At 47.4% G+C, this 19,631-nt stretch overlaps 2 protein-coding genes across 5 annotated transcripts in view; one reads left to right on the forward strand and one right to left on the reverse strand.

The window, feature by feature from the left end:
• The window catches only part of ACP5 (acid phosphatase 5, tartrate resistant), a 34,711-nt gene extending 24,197 nt beyond the window's left edge, over positions 1-10,514 (reverse strand). Inside the window, exons 1-2 of one of the 2 annotated variants that reach the window (XM_085845602.1) lie at positions 10,246-10,514; positions 5,784-5,887 (exon numbers count right to left, since the gene is read on the reverse strand). In XM_085845602.1, coding sequence (XP_085701728.1) covers positions 5,784-5,887; positions 10,246-10,298 — 157 coding nt within the window. In that variant the 5' untranslated portion in view covers positions 10,299-10,514. The remainder of the gene's footprint in view (positions 1-5,783; positions 5,888-10,245) is intronic. The other variant, XM_085845603.1, reaches the window with a different exon arrangement.
• Positions 10,515-11,957: 1,443 nt separating this feature from the next.
• Positions 11,958-19,631, forward strand: part of SNX30 (sorting nexin family member 30) — a 61,626-nt gene continuing 53,952 nt past the window's right edge. For 2 of the 3 annotated variants that reach the window (XM_085845609.1, XM_085845610.1), the window contains exon 1: positions 11,958-12,114. In XM_085845609.1, coding sequence (XP_085701735.1) covers positions 12,013-12,114 — 102 coding nt within the window. In that variant the 5' untranslated portion in view covers positions 11,958-12,012. Of the gene's footprint in view, positions 12,115-12,202; positions 12,320-19,631 lie in introns of those variants that run through there. The other variant, XM_085845611.1, reaches the window with a different exon arrangement.

Genomic DNA, 19,631 nt, shown 5'->3' on the forward strand with positions numbered 1-19,631 from the left:
CCGCACTCCCTCCACCAACCTCCACTGAACGGCAAAGGCTGGCCAGCTTCATCTGCTGGCTGTGTTACTGCAAGGCCTGTGCCGGCCCACTTCATCTGCCGGCTGGCTGTTTTTCTTCAAAGCCTGTGCCGGCCAACTTCATCGGCAGCTGTTGTTTTGCTGCAAGGTCTGTGCCGGCTGGATCGTCTGCAGCTGCTGTGCTGCAAGGCCTGTGCCATCGGCTGGCCGTGTTTTGCGTCAAGGCCTGTGCCGGCCAGTTCATCTGCTGGCTGTTTTTCTTCAAGGCCTGTGCCGGCCAGTTCATCTGCCGGCTGTGTTTGCCTGCAGCGGCCTTCTTCTGCGGGCTGTGTTTGCCTGCTGCCTTTGCCATGCCATGCCCACTGCCCACGTTCACCAGCCCCGTTCAATTTTGCTTTGCCCCCCCTGTTCATTTCCATGTGCGCCAGGATCCGCAAGGCAACAGTTTGCAAGCTGCGAGAACTGCCCTGTTGGCAGCTACAACACGGGCCTGCAGTGGCGGCCCGTGCACCGTGTTTGTGTCCATCCATCCATTCGTTGTGTTCATTGCGTGTGCCACTTGAGCTGGCACGGAGACTGCGTTTGTGCAGCCCATGCACCGTTGTGGTTCACTGCGTTCAGTTCAAAAGGGAAGGCCTTGGACTGCGTGTGAGCAGCCAGCCACGTTCCCTGTCACCTGCATTGTTTTGAGCCAGAGACTGCATGCGAGCAGTCTGGCTCCCTGCTAACTGCTTTTCTTTTGCAGAGCTCATTGATCCTGGGCCATGGTTTAGTGTAAAATTTGTAAGTTAAGGTTAAGATGTACTGTAAATATGAGTGCGCCCCCGGCATGTCTGTCCTAGCGCTGGCAATTTTATTTAAGTCGTCCGTGTGAGTGAGTTTGTTTAGGTAGTTACGCAGCCCTCAGGTTATTTATTTTGGGGACACGAATACCATGAATGTCGCACTCAGGGATCCGTAGGTAAAATGTACTAGGGGAAAACTACACATGATGGCACACGAAAATTTGACGACTCGGGACGAGTCTGCAAAGAGGGGAGGGGGTAGTGTTGTGGTTGACCAAATTGGCAAACCACCATTCAGGTCCCTTAGGTGAGATATCTCCGTAAGTATATGTGTAGTTAGGCCCAAACCCGTTGTCTAGTGGGAATACATGTCATTTATGCGTGCTGCGACTCTTCAGGATAGCTGTTTTTCTTTTGCTATCTTTATTTTGGACCAACCGCCATGATTACCACCACCAACCACGTCTCAACAGTCGTCACAACATCAACCACCCACCACAACGCCGCTTCACCACAACAGCCACGACCTTTCCCGTCACACCTCGCAACCGTCGCATCGCCACCGTTCTTGCGCCGCTTGTGGGTACCGGTATTGGACTCGTGCAGGGCGCGCGCCGAACAGCGTGTACAAAACCACGGATTTTCCGCTCCAAAAACGGATCAAAAACGACTCACGCCCACTTTTGTTCCGTCCAATCGGTGAGCGAGGGGCGATTTGGCCCCGCCTCCAGGGCGTTGGAGGGCGGTCGCTATATGCAAATTCATGGATCAAAATGCATTCACGCCCACTTTTTCTCGGGCCAATGGGGAGCGAGGTGAAAGGTCGAAGGCAGGGGGTCAAAGGTGAAGCCACGGGGCTTATATAAGCGACCGCGTTCGTCAGTCAAGTTAATAAAGGAGTTGGTCGTGGTCGTGTGCGTGGGAGTTGAGTGCAGTTGGGAAGTTCGCAGGAAGAGTTCGGAGTTGGAGTCGGAGCGAAGAGGACGGAGCTGTGGAGAGGCGGCGGCGGCGAAGGCAGACGAGGGGGTGCTCGCGTCGGTGCCGGGAGCTGCACACCAGGGAGGCCGACGGCGCGACCTGGTCGAGGTGGAGACGCTCGTCGCGGGACTCGAGACAGAGTAAAAATCCTCCTTTCCCCGAGCATCAGCAACCCCCTCCTGTTTCCCCCCCGCGCTGAGATAGTGCGACCAAGGGGGCCCCCTTCCCACCCCCTACCAGACACTGTCCGCGAGGCCCGCGGAGTTGAGGCACCATCGCCGCTCCGCGTCTCATCACCAGACGGGTAGGCCCGACCCGGTCTCGGCCTCAGGCCCGCCTCATCCTTGAGGGTGTTCTTTTTCTTGGTTTTGGGTATGTGTTGTCGGCGCCGTCTGTGAAGTAGAATTGTATAAGTGTTGCCGTGTGCTCGGTAGTCGGTATTAGCTCTGCATTGTGTCTTCGCTTTTACATTTGCTTTTTGTGTAAAATTGCATTGTGTTTCTTTTCCTTCTATGTGCTTTTGGTGGAATTGTATATGTGTGCTTTCCGTTCATCGCGAATAAATGTGCTTTATGTTGAACTGCTTTCCCGCTTCGCTTCGTCATTTCTCTCATTGAATCCTCATCTTGCTTCACGTAAAGGGTTGGTAGTGGGCTGAATACGCCCGATAATTAATCGAACCGTCGAGGCCGGCGATAACACCGCTCGGTTATCCCGATAGTACGGAACGGGTCGCTTAAGTGGCCCGTGTCCGAAGTCGACCTGCGGCGAGGTGCGATCGCCCGGTCTACCCTCCGTGTGGGTACTTAGGTAGGTCGAATTTGGCGAGCAACCCTATCCCACGCGGGGGCCGATTGGCTCGATCGCGGTGAGACCGTAAGGTCCACCCGTGACTGGTTCCCGGCGTTAGTCCGAGAGGGTCACGACTGGATTGTCCGTCCGGTGGGCGACGTGCCGCGATTCGAGTTACGTGGCCGTCAGCACGCCGGCGGGCGCGAATCCGTAACAATATATATATATATATATATATATATATATATATATATATATATATATATATATATATATATATATATATATATATATATATATCTTCAGTCAATGCGTGTGTTTTCCTCTTCAGTCAGTCAAAGTTTCTCCATGTTCATGTATGCTGTGAGTTGGGGTATGGGTAGACCAAATGTAATCCTCAATGGAAGAACACTGATGGAGTTGTGTTGTGCTTTGGTCAAATTTGTTGACAATGATGTCGCCAAGTGTTGCAGAATATCATTCAGCATTATGTTCATTAGCACGTGATAATAAGAACTAGCCGAAACCCTGTCACAGACGGATTCCGTTCCATGAGCCCAATATGACAACCAGTGGCAGCTCTTGTAAGAGCCGGATCCCAGTCGATGTACTCTATGGCCTCACCTAATGAGGCCTACAAAACGTCCTTTTAAAAGACATTTTTGGTGTATACTACTCCTCGTGAAGAAGTCCTCTGATTTGTGCACGTATCTACTTTGACGTACAAACACCGTGTCAAAACTTCTCAGGTCACAGTACCGAGAAAAACGTGACACGACCGCTCGGAGGAGCACAAAATTGGTCCTTCAGTATTAATATATAGATACAATGTTTCTTGTTACATTTTTTGTGTCAAATTTACATTCTGAAGTAGTCAGCATGTGCAGAATAGGGTTTTGCATTGCAGACGCTATTTTCGAGGAGTGGAATTACACCTCTCAGCGGTGACGGTCTGTCGACGACAGACGTCATGACGTCATGACGTCAGCGAATGACCGATGATGTCATGACGTCCTTTCGCCTCTCAGCGGTGACGTCACACGTCGCCATGTAAACGAATGTAAAACGAAAAGTGTTTATTCTGCTTCAGAGTTGAAGGTTGCCTATTGCCACTATGTGCGATGCACTCTTAGAGGTACGAAGTTTTTCAGTCCAGGTCACAGTACCGAGAAAAACGTGACGCGACCACGAGGAGGAGCACAAAATTGGTCCTTCAGTATTAATATATAGATAATTAAAGTAGAAAACAAAGGAATAATATCCACGTAATAATAATAGTAATAAGTGTCGGTATAATTAAAGTAAAAATGAAAGCACTAATCGAATAATAATTGTGTGATAACAATAATCATTGCAAAATAATATCGCAAAGGGTGTAATTGCTCAAGGTGCTCATCAAGCGGACGGAGGCGGAGGTAACCGGTGGTAATCGGAGATAGACGGCATGGTGGAGCAAATGACGAAAACGATAACGTTCAATGATATAACGGTGATCATAAACATAATGATAATATTGGAATATCAATAATAGTGGTATAATAATCATATCAATATAGTGAAGGGTGCAATTTGTTAAGTTGTCCATCAACCAGAGGTAGAGGACATGGTCAAGCAAACGAACAAAACGATGACGTGGAATGATGGAACCGTATTTATAATCATAATGATAGTATTGGCATATCGATAATAGTGACATAATTATAATAACAATATAGTGAAGGGTGCAATTGCTTAAGTTGTCTGCCAGAGGACATGGTGGAACAAACTATTTCATGAAATTCGCACAAGGTTGAACTTTTGCAAAGTGATTTTTGAACTTTATTTATCATAACAAGTCACAAATTCTCAATGTAAATGTGTATCGTGTAGCGCCGCCTCCAGGTGGGGTAGGGTATTACAAGTCTCCACCATTTACAGTCCTGTATTCCTGTCCCCACGTTTTCCAGTGCAGTGAGGTTTTGAATTATAAGCAGTCGGTATGTTTTTGCTTCATGCACGTAACCCGTTTTTTTTTTTTTTTTTTGCCTACACAGAGCTGTCAGTTGCCAATACATTGCCCAAATAAAGGTATGCGCCAGAAGAACGTATTGCATGCTTGGAACACGATCGCCCGTTGGGCTGGTGCACTGAGAGTTTCCATTATTAGTCAAATCTAACACATTTTAGGTCCAGTAAAGAAAAAAAAACAAATGTATAAATGTGGAATGGTTGTGTTCAACAGGTGACCAGGTATTATTAATCTATTATTTTTTATATTTTTTTATCAGTATGCAACAAAGGCTCCAAATAATGCCCATGATAGGAATGTTTTTCAATGTAAAACCAAATAATTTTAATTCAGTAATCCTGAATTTTTGAATACGATTGGAGTTTTTATTTGCACTGAATTTGGACCAATAATTTTTGTTTAAAAATACATATACACATTTCGTAAACCGGCAGGGTCTTGGAAAACATCCAGGTCCATATTTTGGAGTTACAAGTTTCTCCCATCACTTTGAAGAGGAACAAACCTCTCCTTGCTTGTTCGTGTGCTTGGAAGTAACAATGCAAGAATTATCCATGTCCCTTCAAGCAATGGTGAGTAATCACTCAATCAAATGTACCAAACTCCTTTTACAGGATGTCAGCGCCTGGGCAAAGGTTGTGCTGGGTGGGTATTCAGCGTCTTCTCATCAGTCAGCGCAGCTATCTGAAATGCATTCAGGGTGCCGGTGATAACCCACCTACATTCATGAAAGACACAATGGTAACTTCAAGGTCCACGAACGAGGCATTTGGACAGATTGGTCCTTTCCTATAGATGGCACACACATTGATGTATGCATGTGATCCTATAGGTGGCATTGCACTGCATGTGAAACACCAGAGTGATAGTTTATAGTTTGGCCGAGATTCAAACACAGGTTGGAGAGCTCAAAGGTGTGCACAGACCTCTTGGTTATCTTTCCAGTCAATGCTGGACACATAGAAGTCTGAAAGGCTGTCAGGTGTCTGTTGAATTCCATACCGGAATCCAAACCATCAGACTGGTGCTTCACAGATAGGGTGTTGCATCACAAATTGCACCATCCTTCAGAAGGACATTAAGCTGGGTGTCCAGAATGTTAGTATTAGTTGCTGGACGTTAAAGGTCTCACGGTGTCCTTCACGAAGAGTATGGAATGTGAAAAGGCTTTCTGAGGATAGTGCATTTAGTGCCAAACTCACCATACGCTTGGAAGTAACATTGCACCAGTATCCAAGCGGCTTCAAGCAATGGTGAAATCCCAACAGGGTTCTGGAGAGAACTTGAGCAAGTTATAGTTGTAACCCTGAAAGGATTACAAATTCCTGTTACCTTTGATCGAATGTCAGGCCTGGCCATCCGGTTCGTGAAAGGCTCTGGTCAAAAGTTTTCACCGAACAACGCCGCACAAGTGAATAATACGATTTCATGCAATTAAATATGCACTTTGTGCGTTCACATGTTTCAAATTCCAGTCAATCACAAACTGTGAGGTGATGGGGTGATGGGGTCATAGCTCTCTCTCTCTCTGGAACCACGTGATAAGGTGAACTTGGAATCGATTGCACTCAGAGGTAACATTTTCATCAAATCATTCACTTACATGGCAAGTGACCCGTATTTTGCGGTACTTTCGCGTATTTTGAATGGTACGATTCGATTCGGATTTGTTTTCATTTGTGTGCAGGGTCTGTCCACAAATTACCGTTCCAAATTCCGACCTTCATTAAAAACAACATCAATGAAATGGGATATCATGATGCTGCTTGATGCTTGTGAATGAACGAACATTTCTGAAATTTTCATTGCCTAGATTTATCAAGAACATCATTCAGCATTTATTCCCTATTTATCATCACTTGGTCTCGACAAACCAGGTAACACTGATGTTTATTGTGGGGACGCCATTTGCAGTAAATGTGACGTCACACCATCACAGGCAACAACTGGAAATGACAAAAAGTAAATAAAACTTTGAGAAATTGTTGTGTTTTTCATTCTTCGGTGGTATATTCTTTGCAAATGTTGTTGTTGTTGTTGTTGTTTAATTGCCGGATGTTGACAGATTGCGAGGAAGATGATGATGCAAGGGGGAGGGGCGTGTGGAACGTGACGCGAGGGAGGAGCGTGTGGAACGTGACGCGAGGGAGGAGCGTGTGGAACGTGACGCGAGGGAGGAGCGTGTGGAACGCGACGCGAGGGAGGAGCGTGTGGAACGCGACGCGAGGGAGGAGCGTGTGGAACGCGACGCGAGGGAGGAGCGTGTGGAACGCGACGCGAGGGAGGAGCGTGTGGAACGCGAGGGAGCAGCGTGTGGAACGCGACGCGAGGGAGCAGCGTGTGGAACGCGACGCGAGGGAGGAGCGTGTGGAACGCGACGCGAGGGAGGAGCGTGTGGAACGCGACGCGAGGGAGCAGCGTGTGGAACGCGACGCGAGGGAGGAGCGTGTGGAACGCGACGCGAGGGAGGAGCTTGTGGAACGCGACGCGAGGGAGCAGCGTGTGGAACGCGACGCGAGGGAGCAGCGTGTGGAACGCGACGCGAGGGAGCAGCGTGTGGAACGCGACGCGAGGGAGCAGCGTGTGGAACGCGACGCGAGGGAGGAGCGTGTGGAACGCGACGCGAGGGAGGAGCGTGTGGAACGCGACGCGAGGGAGGAGCGTGTGGAACGCGACGCGAGGGAGGAGCGTGTGGAACGCGACGCGAGGGAGGAGCGTGTGGAACGTGACGCGAGGGAGGAGCGTGTGGAACGTGACGCGAGGGAGGAGCGTGTGGAACGTGACGCGAGGGAGGAGCGTGTGGAACGTGACGCGAGGGAGGAGCGTGTGGAACGTGACGCGAGGGAGGAGCGTGTGGAACGTGACGCGAGGGAGGAGCGTGTGGAACGTGACGCGAGGGAGGAGCGTGTGGAACGTGACGCGAGGGAGGAGCGTGTGGAACGTGACGCGAGGGAGGAGCGTGTGGAACGTGACGCGAGGGAGGAGCGTGTGGAACGTGACACGAGGGAGGAGCGTGTGGAACGTGACGCGAGGGAGGAGCGTGTGGAACGTGACGCGAGGGAGGAGCGTGTGGAACGTGACGCGAGGGAGCAGCGTGTGGAACGTGACGCGAGGGAGCAGCGTGTGGAACGTGACGCGAGGGAGGAGCGTGTGGAACGTGACGCGAGGGAGCAGCGTGTGGAACGTGACGCGAGGGAGGAGCGTGTGGAACGTGACGCGAGGGAGCAGCGTGTGGAACGTGACGCGAGGGAGCAGCGTGTGGAACGTGACGCGAGGGAGCAGCGTGTGGAACGTGACGCGAGGGAGCAGCGTGTGGAACGTGACGCGAGGGAGCAGCGTGTGGAACGTGACGCGAGGGAGCAGCGTGTGGAACGTGACGCGAGGGAGCAGCGTGTGGAACGTGACGCGAGGGAGCAGCGTGTGGAACGTGACGCGAGGGAGCAGCGTGTGGAACGTGACGCGAGGGAGCAGCGTGTGGAACGTGACGCGAGGGAGCAGCGTGTGGAACGTGACGCGAGGGAGCAGCGTGTGGAACGCAACTCGAGGGAGGAGCGTGTGGAACGCGACGCGAGGGAGGAGCGTGTGGAACGCGACGCGAGGGAGGAGCGTGTGGAACGCGACGCGAGGGAGGAGCGTGTGGAACGCGACGAGAGGGAGGAGCGTGTGGAACGTGACGCGAGGGAGCAGCGTGTGGAACGTGACGCGAGGGAGCAGCGTGTGGAACGTGACGCGAGGGAGGAGCGTGTGGAACGTGACGCGAGGGAGCAGCGTGTGGAACGTGACGCGAGGGAGCAGCGTGTGGAACGTGACGCGAGGGAGCAGCGTGTGGAACGTGACGCGAGGGAGCAGCGTGTGGAACGTGACGCGAGGGAGCAGCGTGTGGAACGTGACTCGAGGGAGGAGCGTGTGGAACGTGACGCGAGGGAGGAGCGTGTGGAACGCGACGCGAGGGAGGAGCGTGTGGAACGCGACGCGAGGGAGGAGCGTGTGGAACGCGACGCGAGGGAGGAGCGTGTGGAACGCGACGAGAGGGAGCAGCGTGTGGAACGTGACGCGAGGGAGGAGCGTGTGGAACGTGACGCGATGGAGGAGCGTGTGGAACGTGACGCGAGGGAGGAGCGTGTGGAACGTGACGCGAGGGAGCAGAGTGTGGTACGTGACGAGAGGGAGGAGCGTGTGGAACGTGACGAGAGGGAGGAGCGTGTGGAACGTGACGCGAGGGAGCAGAGTGTGGTACGTGACGAGAGGGAGGAGCGTGTGGAACGTGACGAGAGGGAGGAGCGTGTGGAACGCGACGCGAGGGAGGAGCGTGTGGAACGTGACGAGAGGGAGGAGCGTGTGGAACGCGACGCGATGGAGGAGCGTGTGGAACGTGACGCGAGGGAGCAGAGTGTGGTACGTGACGAGAGGGAGGAGCGTGTGGAACGTGACGAGAGGGAGGAGCGTGTGGAACGTGACGCGAGGGAGCAGAGTGTGGTACGTGACGAGAGGGAGGAGCGTGTGGAACGTGACGAGAGGGAGGAGCGTGTGGAACGCGACGCGAGGGAGGAGCGTGTGGAACGCGACGCGAGGGAGGAGCGTGTGGAACGCGACGCGAGGGAGGAGCGTGTGGAACGCGACGCGAGGGAGGAGCGTGTGGAACGTGACGTGACGCGCCATTTTAACGGAGTCGGAGATATGTGAACGTCACGTGCTGCGGAATAAATGGATTTGTGACTTGCAATCAGTCATATTGTTCGGTCTGCTGAGCGACATAACACAAATGTTATGTGTATATATATATATATATATATATATATATATATATATATATATATATATATATATATATATATATATATATATATATATATATATATATTTTGTCATATTTGGAACCTCATCATCATTACTGATTAGTTAACTTCTCCAATCGGGTTTTTACCACGTTTGGTTAACCCTTTACGTGCTGCATTGTTTAAGGCTGCATGCTTCCATGTTGCTCAATTTGTTGTTTTTTTCATTGGGATGTGACTTTCAAATGGTATATGTAAAAAAAACCCCACAACTTGGGTGTGAAGTTAGACGAATAACCGAAATTAAAACAAAAAAATATTTCATTTCTTTTATTATCTAAATAAACAAGCAGTCATAGACTGATACTTACGAAATCGTCAACTTGACCTCTGACCTTGTCTAATAAAAGCTGTCTCTCGAGAGGTTGCGACACAAACCAGAAGTTTCTACCATGATTCTGTACCAAACCCTCAAAAATCGAATGTTTAACCTCACTGTGACCTTGACCTTTGACCGATTTTGACCAAAATCTAATGAGCGCTAGCCACCACCCTCCTGAATCACGTGGTGTAATTTGACATTGGTTGCTTCTTCCTTTCTCGAGTTATCGTGCCTACAAACAAACACCTACAAACAAACACACACACAAACAGAGGACGGAAGTCATCAATATACTTACGAAATCTAAAAAACACACACACACACACACACACACACACACACACACACACACACACACACACACACACACACACACACACACACACACACACACACACACACACACACACACACACACACACACACACACACACACACACACACACACACACACACACACACACCTCCCGAACAGAGTCGGTTGAAATAATACTTTTGAAATTTTACCTGGTGTTTGATGGAAAGAAACGAGCAGAACAGACCACAGCCAAAGTCGACATGTTTCCGCCATCAATCAGACTAAAGATCGAAATGTAGAAAAAGACGACCGAATCCGAAAGAAAGGGGTCAAATTTTAAGCAATAAAAAAACAACACGAAAACATGAAGTGGAGCTCGATGAGGGAGGGTATAAATGCACAAGATGCATTTGTGGAGTCGAAATGACGGCTCATTTGGAATTATTTACTCTTCTTCCGGTATGCAAATACATTATGATGGGGGACGCCACTTCCGGTACCAAACGCAACGAAATTACCTCATTTCCGGTAAGAAAATTCGTTTACGTTACACTATTGAACTGTTCATATGTAATACCGGAAGGATTATGGTTATTCACGTTGCATGGACCGTTGTGTCGCCACCACACGGCCCCTTCTCCGTGCACGCGCCGCCATGTTTGTATGTCCAGTGAACGATTCACCAAGTCCCGTGTTGCGTTATGTTTATTATATTTGAGGAAGTGTTCACATTGACTTTGACTTTCAACTTAAAATTAACATTTAATACTCAAGATCTCACGAGAATTTATCAAGCGGCTCGAAATATATCTGCGACAAATGGGCATACCAAGATGGCGCTTGGTAACGACAAACTCGCACCACACATAATCCTTCCAGTCTTATATATACAGTTCAACAAACGACGACTACTACTACTGCTACTACTACTACTACTACTACTCCCATGGCTCAACTTACACCTCCTTACTCTCCCGTACCATTATCTTCAACATTCCTATCAGATTTGAACCCACCTCGTTGACTGCGAGAAATTACGTACGCGTTTAAAATGATTTGAGTTATTTCAAGTAAAAATACACGAACAACCGATCGAGTTTAGTTTGAACGTGATATGTACAAATTAATTTATTTACGGGAAAAAAAGCTTTGGGATTATTTTGGTAAAAAGAACTGGAATAAAATATATTGTGGGACAAATTCTCATCATCAACCCCTTGGATAAGGATGCAAACTCGAAGCCCTGTGAATGACGTCATTCGCTGTAAACGCACATAAATTGCTAATTTCAAACTGACGCTGTTTAGGAGGACATGCTGACTTACGTAGGCACGCATCCATTGTCTAATACTGTATTATGACAAGAAGACCCAAATGAAACGCAAAATAGCCAATTCTGATGACGTCATGACGACACATTTGGCCAAAAGTACCTTTGTGCACCTTTTCTATGAGATCCGTTGACGGCAATAAAGACCAATTTATTAAAGCGGAACATTTTGTGCGGTTCCAGATCGAGATATTATAAACAGAGCATGAATTGAATTTCCTGCTTGTAATTAATATATAATTGCGTCCAATTAAAATATATATTGGCAGGTAATTTACATGGTTTTTGAATGGCAGCTTGTCGGGCGTTTACATATTTTGACGAATAACTTTAAACATTTATTGCAGAACGTACAATGCTTGAATTTCAATAAATAGTAGTTAATATTTATCGTTTTTACGAAACACAACTAAAAAAAACTTGCGGGTAGCCAGTCGAGCATGCAATAACATTAATATACATCTCCAATAGAATTTCAGCTTGCTTGAGTTTGTATTCACTAAATATTGGATACAAATACACAATCGGTATGAGGAGAACGAAGGGTCATGGTGGGAGGCTTGTAGGTTGGGGGAATATTTCGGTTCGGGTTTAAACAAACGTTTGTGTTTTTACGCTCAGCGACGCCGCTCTGACGGGAGTTGTCATGTTGGCGCCCGGTTTGAGCGAAGCGGTATCCCATCCCCTCGCTCAAGACGCCTTCTCCGATTCCGAAGATGCGATATGCGACGATAGCAGCGCCACTGGCGTAAGATAAACCGGCCGGTCGCAGCGAGTTTAAGAATTACCGAAGAGCGGGCGGGTGGGGGTCTTTTCGTGCACGAGCGCGAACCGGGCGGGGCTCGGCCCTCCTGTCCGAGTAAACAAGTCGAGTGTCAGAGGCCTGTGGCCCTCTCGCTGTGTACCCGTGCGGATTACCGAGTACTTGTGGGGTTTCTACCCTCCGGCCTTTGGTGGTTTCTGGGAGTTTAATTTTAACGCGCGAAAATTGATTGTGAATGTCTGACTGCCGGTTTTAATTAATTATTTTCATTATTATTAACTCCGACACTGAAGGTGGGCGGACGTTATGTTATCATCTCTGTCTGTCTGTCTGACTTGTCTGTCTGTCTGTTTGTCTGTCTGACTTGTCTGTCTGTCTGTCTGTTTGTCTGTCTGACTTGTCTGTCTGTCTTGTCTGTCTGTCTGTCTGTCTGACTTGTCTGTGAGCACGATATCTCAAAATGTTCTGGACGGATTCAGACGAAACTTGGTGGGCAGGTTGGGTGTGTGACAAGGACGAATTGATTCGACTTTGTTGAAGATCCGAATTTGGATGAGGATTATTTAATTTTTATTTATTTATTATTTAAGTGATTTTTCATCATTGAGAGACGTGGCCAAAAACTCGATGGAGCACGATATCTCAAAAAAAAAAGGTTGTGGATGAGTTTTGACAAAACTTGGTGGATGAGTTGGGTTTGTGACAAGAACAAGCCGATTCGACTTTGGTTCAGCCTCCCGATCTGTTCAGCATGGCAGAGGTCTGCTCGCTATGGCGGAGGTCTGTTCTCTATGGCGGAGGTCTGCTTGCTATGGCGGAGGTCTGTTCTCTATGGCAGAGGTCTGCTCTCTATGGCGGAGGTCTGCTCGCTATGGCGGAGGTCTGCTCGCTATGGCGGAGGTCTGTTCTCTATGGCGGAGGTCTGCTCGCTATGGCGGAGGTCTGCTCGCTATGGCGGAGGTCTGCTCGCTATGGCGGAGGTCTGCTCGCTATGGCGGAGGTCTGCTCGCTATGGCGGAGGTCTGCTCGCTATGGCGGAGGTCTGCTCGCTATGGCGGAGGTCTGCTCGCTATGGCGGAGGTCTGTTCTCTATGGCGGAGGTCTGTTCTCTATGGCGGAGGTCTGTTCTCTATGGCGGAGGTCTGTTCTCTATGGCGGAGGTCTGCTCTCTCTGGCGGAGGTCTGCTCTCTCTGGCGGAGGTCTGCTCTCTCTGGCGGAGGTCTGCTCTCTCTGGCGGAGGTCTGCTCTCTCTGGCGGGGGTCTGCTCTCTATGGCGGGGATCTGCTGGCTATGGCGGGGGTCTGCTCTCTATGGCGGGGGTCTGCTCGCTATGGCGGGGGTCTGCTGGCTATGGCGGGGGTCTGCTGGCTATGGCGGGGGTCTGCTCTCTCTGGCGGGGGTCTGCTCTCTCTGGGGGAGGTCTGCTCGCTATGGCGGGGGTCTGCTCTCTCTGGCGGGGGTCTGCTCTCTCTGGCGGGGGTCTGCTCTCTCTGGCGGGGGTCTGCTCTCTCTGGCGGGGGACTGCTCTCTATGGCGGAGGTCTGCTCTCTATGGCGGAGGTCTGCCCTCTATGGCGGAGGTCTGCCCTCTATGGCGGAGGTCTGCCCTCTATGGCGGAGGTCTGCTCTCTATGGCGGAGGTCTGCTCTCTATGGCGGAGGTCTGCTCTCTATGGCGGAGGTCTGCTCTCTATGGCGGAGGTCTGCTCTCTATGGCGGAGGTCTGCTCTCTATGGCGGAGGTCTGCTCTCTATGGCGGAGGTCTGCTCTCTATGGCGGAGGTCTGCTCTCTATGGCGGAGGTCTGCTCTCTATGGCGGAGGTCTGCTCTCTACCGGGTGCCCTTCTAGTTATTGCTGTCTTTGAAATGATATGAATACTCTTCCGTTGCTATTTGGAAATCGAATTGCGATTGACACAAGCGATCCATCGATGGTTTAAAATCTACACTATTTGCACCAATACCTTTGAGCTTCACAGAGGAACTCTCAAACCTAGACCTTTCGCCATGAACCTCGTCCCTCAACCTTCGGTGATGAATGCACTGTGATTATAGATTGATGAGTATGGTTTTAAGCAATACGATGCAATCGACGATTCATTTCCGTGAGCCTGAAGATATTGACCCTCTTTGGTCGATAACCGGTGCGAGTAAGAAATTTGAAACGACTTGTAACTGTTACATCTTGTTACTTTGATTCGTCATTTATATCATCGAGATCTTCAAAAACACAGTTCCTGATTTAAAGTAAGATAATTGCTGTTTTTTTTTTCTATTTACAGTCCGTTTCTCACCGAGCAAGAGCAAGCAACACATTCTCATTGCTTTAGTTACCTCCGCCACCAAAGGTGGACCGAGGTCATGTTTTCACACATGTTTGTCTGTCTGTGAGCAGGATATCTCAAAAAGAAAAAGTTCTGGACAGATTCGGAGAAGAGTTGGTGGACAGGTCGGGTGTGTGACAAGGAACAAGTGATTCGATTTTGGTGAAGATCTGGAACCGGATCCAATCTTTTTTTTAAAAAGTGATTCTTCACCATTGAGAAATGGGGCCAAAAACATTATATTGCATGATATTACAAAAAGTTGTGGATGAGTTGTGAGAAAACTTGGACAAGTTGGGAAAGTGACAAGAACAAGCAGATTAGATTTCGTTGAAGATTCAGATCCAGATCCGGCTCTGAGAATTTTGAGTGATTCTTCACCATTGAGAGATAGGGCCAAAAATTATATACAGCGCAATATTTCAAAAAGTTATGGACAGTTGTGACAAAACCAGATGGACAAATTGGGTAGTTGGCAAAAACAAGCATATTAGGTTTTGGTGAAGATCCAGATCCGGTTCTGAGAATTTTGAGTGATTCTTCACCATTGAGAGATGGGGCCAACAACAATGTACACAGTATCACGATGTCTCAAAAAGTTATGGACGGATTCAGATGATGATATTGATACCTATCGGTGGGATACAAAACCTAAACTATTCAGCCTGTGAAAGGTATGTGCCTGACCGAGTGCCTTTTAGTTTGGTTATAGATTTATGAGGCGATTTATTGCTTTCTTGATGTTCCAGGAAGGGAGCTACTTACTGTTAGGGGGATGTTAAACAGACTTCCAGATATCCTCCCATTATCTTTCGTTCTAATCGTGTTTGTTATGTGTTTTCATTCCTCCTTCATTTGTGGAACATTTCTTTTACCCAGTGTTGCTTTCACAAGTCTGCTTCTCTTTCCTGTATAAATTACATTTTTGGATCAACATGTTTTGTTGCATGTTTAGGATTACTGATAAAAAACTGAAACTTGTTGATTAGGAGTTGCTTATGTGCGCGCACACTGGCACACACGCGTTTTCCACTCTTTTCTTATTTTCTGCCATTTGTGGAACTGCTTTCTTGAGGCTGTTGCAATCGTACTTCCTCCACCACCTCTCCACAGCTTTGAGTTCGCGTTACACCACCATCTTGCGTTATCTCCCATCCCGGCCCACGATCCTTCCTAACCCAACCTTCTTACTTGTACATTTCCTGTCCTTCTCTCATTACCTCGGGATGCGTGAAGCAAAAAGTGGGGTTAATAAATTGGTTCTGTCTCTGTCGGTCCATCTACAAACGTCGGTTCATGGTCGAGGAACAACTTCATTTCAATTGCATGTTGTATTTTGAACACAAATCGGAAAACGAACCTGTAGTTTTGCAGGACTTTCGCTCTGAATTTGTCCGGATCGCACAGCGCATGAGAGTGAGATAATATTTTTGTGTGGCAGTCAAACAAAATTTAAAATCATTCCAAGTATGAAAATTACTGTTTTTAGCGGTCATAAAGGACACTCAGGCATGAAGAGCTAATATAATGTAATGTGTTAAATAAGGTGGTGTAAAAGACGGCAGTAAATTTCTTGTAATTTTTTATGCCTCCTCTGACGAGGTCGTCGGTGGTATCATGTACATATGTTCACCCCAAAAACATAATTTTCAAAATTTTAATGAAAAAATAAAAATAATAATTAAAAAAAAAAAAAAACAATAAAAACATTTTCCGCTGTCTTTTACATGAACGTACGTACGTACGTCCGTGCTAATTTTCTCTCTTTTCTCTGCAACCTCTTATCCGATTAACACATTTTCACCATAGGTGTGACTACTCATGTAGAATGTTTTAATTATAATTATGATATCATAGGTCACGTGTGGCAGCCATTTTGGACAAAAAGAAAAACTTTGGACCTCTGTATCTCCGAAACCGCTCCATAGAAAGAATTGAAACTTGATACATATGAAGTACTCCCCATGTGCAACAAGTGACTTTTTTTTTTTTTTTTTCTTACTAGTACGTGCCCGTAAAAAAATAAAAATAAAAAATAAAAAACAATAATAATAATAATAAATAAATAAATAAACCACACAGGCCGTTTCTTTGCTCTCACTTGCCCGTACGTGCGTGACCCGGAAGTTCGATATTATTCGCAGTTACGATTATTCGCAATTTATTTTTAATACCCAATTATTCAATTAGCACCAACGTATTTTACCTTTTCGCAATGTCGTGGCAAGGAAAAACAAAACGAGAAGAGAAGAGAGAGAAAAAATTTACTTCCTGGTTTGGAGCATACCAGCACTCTGATGTTCCCGAAATTTATACACCGTCTAATATGAAAACGATCATAACTTGAACCATTCTGTTTATCTATAAATGCGCATAAGAAATCGAGAAATTATTAGAATACACGAAGTCATCACTCTCCGGAAGCCCGTACGTTGTAACCCGTAATGGGGAACGTGGCTGTGCTTCCCTTCCCCATCGGCCACACCAACGCAACAATGTGTCTTCCCATTGGTTTGGTAAATAAATGGCCATAACTTGGGAAGCACTTGTCCGATTAATATCAAACCTTGAAAAGGCACATCCTCAGGTCCCCAGCAATATACCTGGCAAGTTTCAATTACATCGGACCAGAGGTTGTCGAGAAACAGCGGACACACACACACACACACACACACACACACACACACACACACACACACACACACACACACACACACACACACACACACACACACACACACACACACACACACACACACACACACACACACACACACACACACACACACACACACACACACTGCTGGAATTATAGATAGATGATGTTATAGTTGGCTTTGTTATGATGTCGAACGCTTTATCCGATCAGTATGAAAATTTTTAAGGGTCATCTTGGGCTAAATTGGAGGGGGGGGGGGGAATTGATGTCATCGGTCACTCGGTTTGGCAGCCATATTGTTTTTAACAAAAAAACCTTCAAAAATATCCTAAGCAGCTGAACAGATTGAAGCAAGCAACTTTACAGTTATAATCGCCTATGCGTGAGAAACAGTCTTCTCCTCCTATGGTGTCACAGGTCACATGGTTTGGCAGCCATATTTGATTTACCCTAAAATCTTTAAAAATCATCTTCTCCAGAATGGCTGGACAGATTGAGGTGAAACTTCACCCACATGTTCTCCAAGTCTTGGGAATGCCAGTGTTCACAAATAATTAATAGGTCACATGGTCTGGCAGCTATATTGGCTTGAGTGAAAATCTTTTTAAAATTCCTTCTCTTAAACTGCTTCATCAATCAACATGCAAAGTCACAATTATGATCTATTAGTCAAGGGTGCTCACAGACAAGTCAGACAGACAGAGATGATGATATAACGTCCGCCCACCTTTGGTGTCGGAGTTAATAATAATGAAAATATTGTTATGGTTGTGGGGGTAGATGGAGGAATTTAATAGGAAAGTTAGTATTGAATAGAGTTGTTTGGTCCGTGGATGTGTAGGAGACATCTCGATGTACTTAAGTCGGGAGACTGTGAGCGCAAGTGTTATGTGTCACCACACGGGAGGTGGTATGCTGTCAATTAGATTGGGATTAAGGATATGTTCCCCCAGTATGTGATTGCCTCCTGTGACTTATTCCTACGTTTTTGCATTTACAAGCCAGCAATGACGGAGTTGCGTTGAAATAACACCAAGCGAGCCAGGTGTGCCGAGCTGGCAGAAGCCCCATCTCCCCAGCTGGCAGAAGCCCCATCTTTTTTGCGAGAAAGCCACGCCCTGGATGTAGACCGTTGTTCGGTGTGACGTCAGAGAGAGAGATGAGGAGGAAGGCACGAGTTTGGAGTGAGGGACGGACACGGTCGAGAGAGAACGTAGCTTGGAGATGACCTGTAAGAACAGGGTTTTACGGCTGGCTTTCCTTCGACACATGAACAAGATGGCACGATTCTCGTATTTGTGCTGAGGGGAATTGGCTCGCATGCTGAGCAAGACGCTGATCATTGGCTCTTCGTTGGGTTGTGAAAGATGGACCCCTCGCCTCGTGTATGTCACCGGAGGGGACAGCACCATTCTGCAGAGTTCCGCGTAGCGGCAAGTGTGATAGACGAAAAAGCTGCACGACGGGTCAGTGAGCCTTGTTGAATACCGCTTATGAATTGCCTGACGAATGTTCCTGCTCGAAGAGAGCAGCTCGGCACCATTTTGCGCGCGTCTCCGCATTCAGGACGAAGCACCTCAATTCCATGTTCCAGAAAGACCATCTCTGGACCAAGCTAAGTGCCAGAATAAAGGGGTTTGTTTTTCTTTTGTTTTCCCCTTGTCTGTATTTGTCTGTGTGTGGAGGTGCCTCGACTTTAGGCTGAGGTTACCTCATGTATTATTACATTCTGAGTTATTGTTCCTTGTAAATATTTGTCTATTTTCATAAACTCTGCGTTTATTTAAGTTGATGTGTCCTTGTATTTGTCATGGGGTTCTAGTATAAACCCCCCTGTGCATCCAACTGTGCCTCCATTGCTCCACCATTGTGCCCCACCCCTATCGCACGCATTATAATCTCTGAGGATCAACATGTCCACCTTCTAAGGAAAACCACTCGGTTATCTGGGCTGGCGGTAGAAACCACCTATCACCACAATTTGGGTCAGGGGGATTAACCTGAACCACCAGTACCACGACAATCTATATATTCCTGAAACTCTCATCTTGTGTGTATATGTATATATATATGTATATATATATATATATATATATATATATGTATATATATATATATATATATATATATATATATATATATATATATATATATATACACATCTTCTTTCTTCTTCTTTCGGCTGCTCCCGTTAGGGGTCGCCACAGCGGATCATCCGTATGATCCGCATAGTGATTTGGCACATGTTTTACGCCGGATGCCCTTCTTGACGCAACCCTGGTCACCTCTTACGACACAGGGATATGGTACACCTATTTTAACCGGGGTATACACCGGCCCAGTATACTGGTACTCATTTCGCCGACCTCGGAAGGATGACAGGCTGAGTCAACCCCCTGGTGTATTAATTCAGTGGCCCAACAGGGCTTGAACTCAGGACCTTTTGGATCCCAAGCCGCTGCCCCAACCACTGCGCCCAACACCAGGCTCATATATATATATATATATATATATATATAT

This window comes from Eptatretus burgeri, chromosome 11 (genome assembly GCF_056783735.1).
Source record: "Eptatretus burgeri isolate ZD-2024b chromosome 11, Ebu_testis_v1, whole genome shotgun sequence".
In the NCBI taxonomy this organism is placed as follows: Eukaryota; Metazoa; Chordata; class Myxini; order Myxiniformes; family Myxinidae; genus Eptatretus; species Eptatretus burgeri.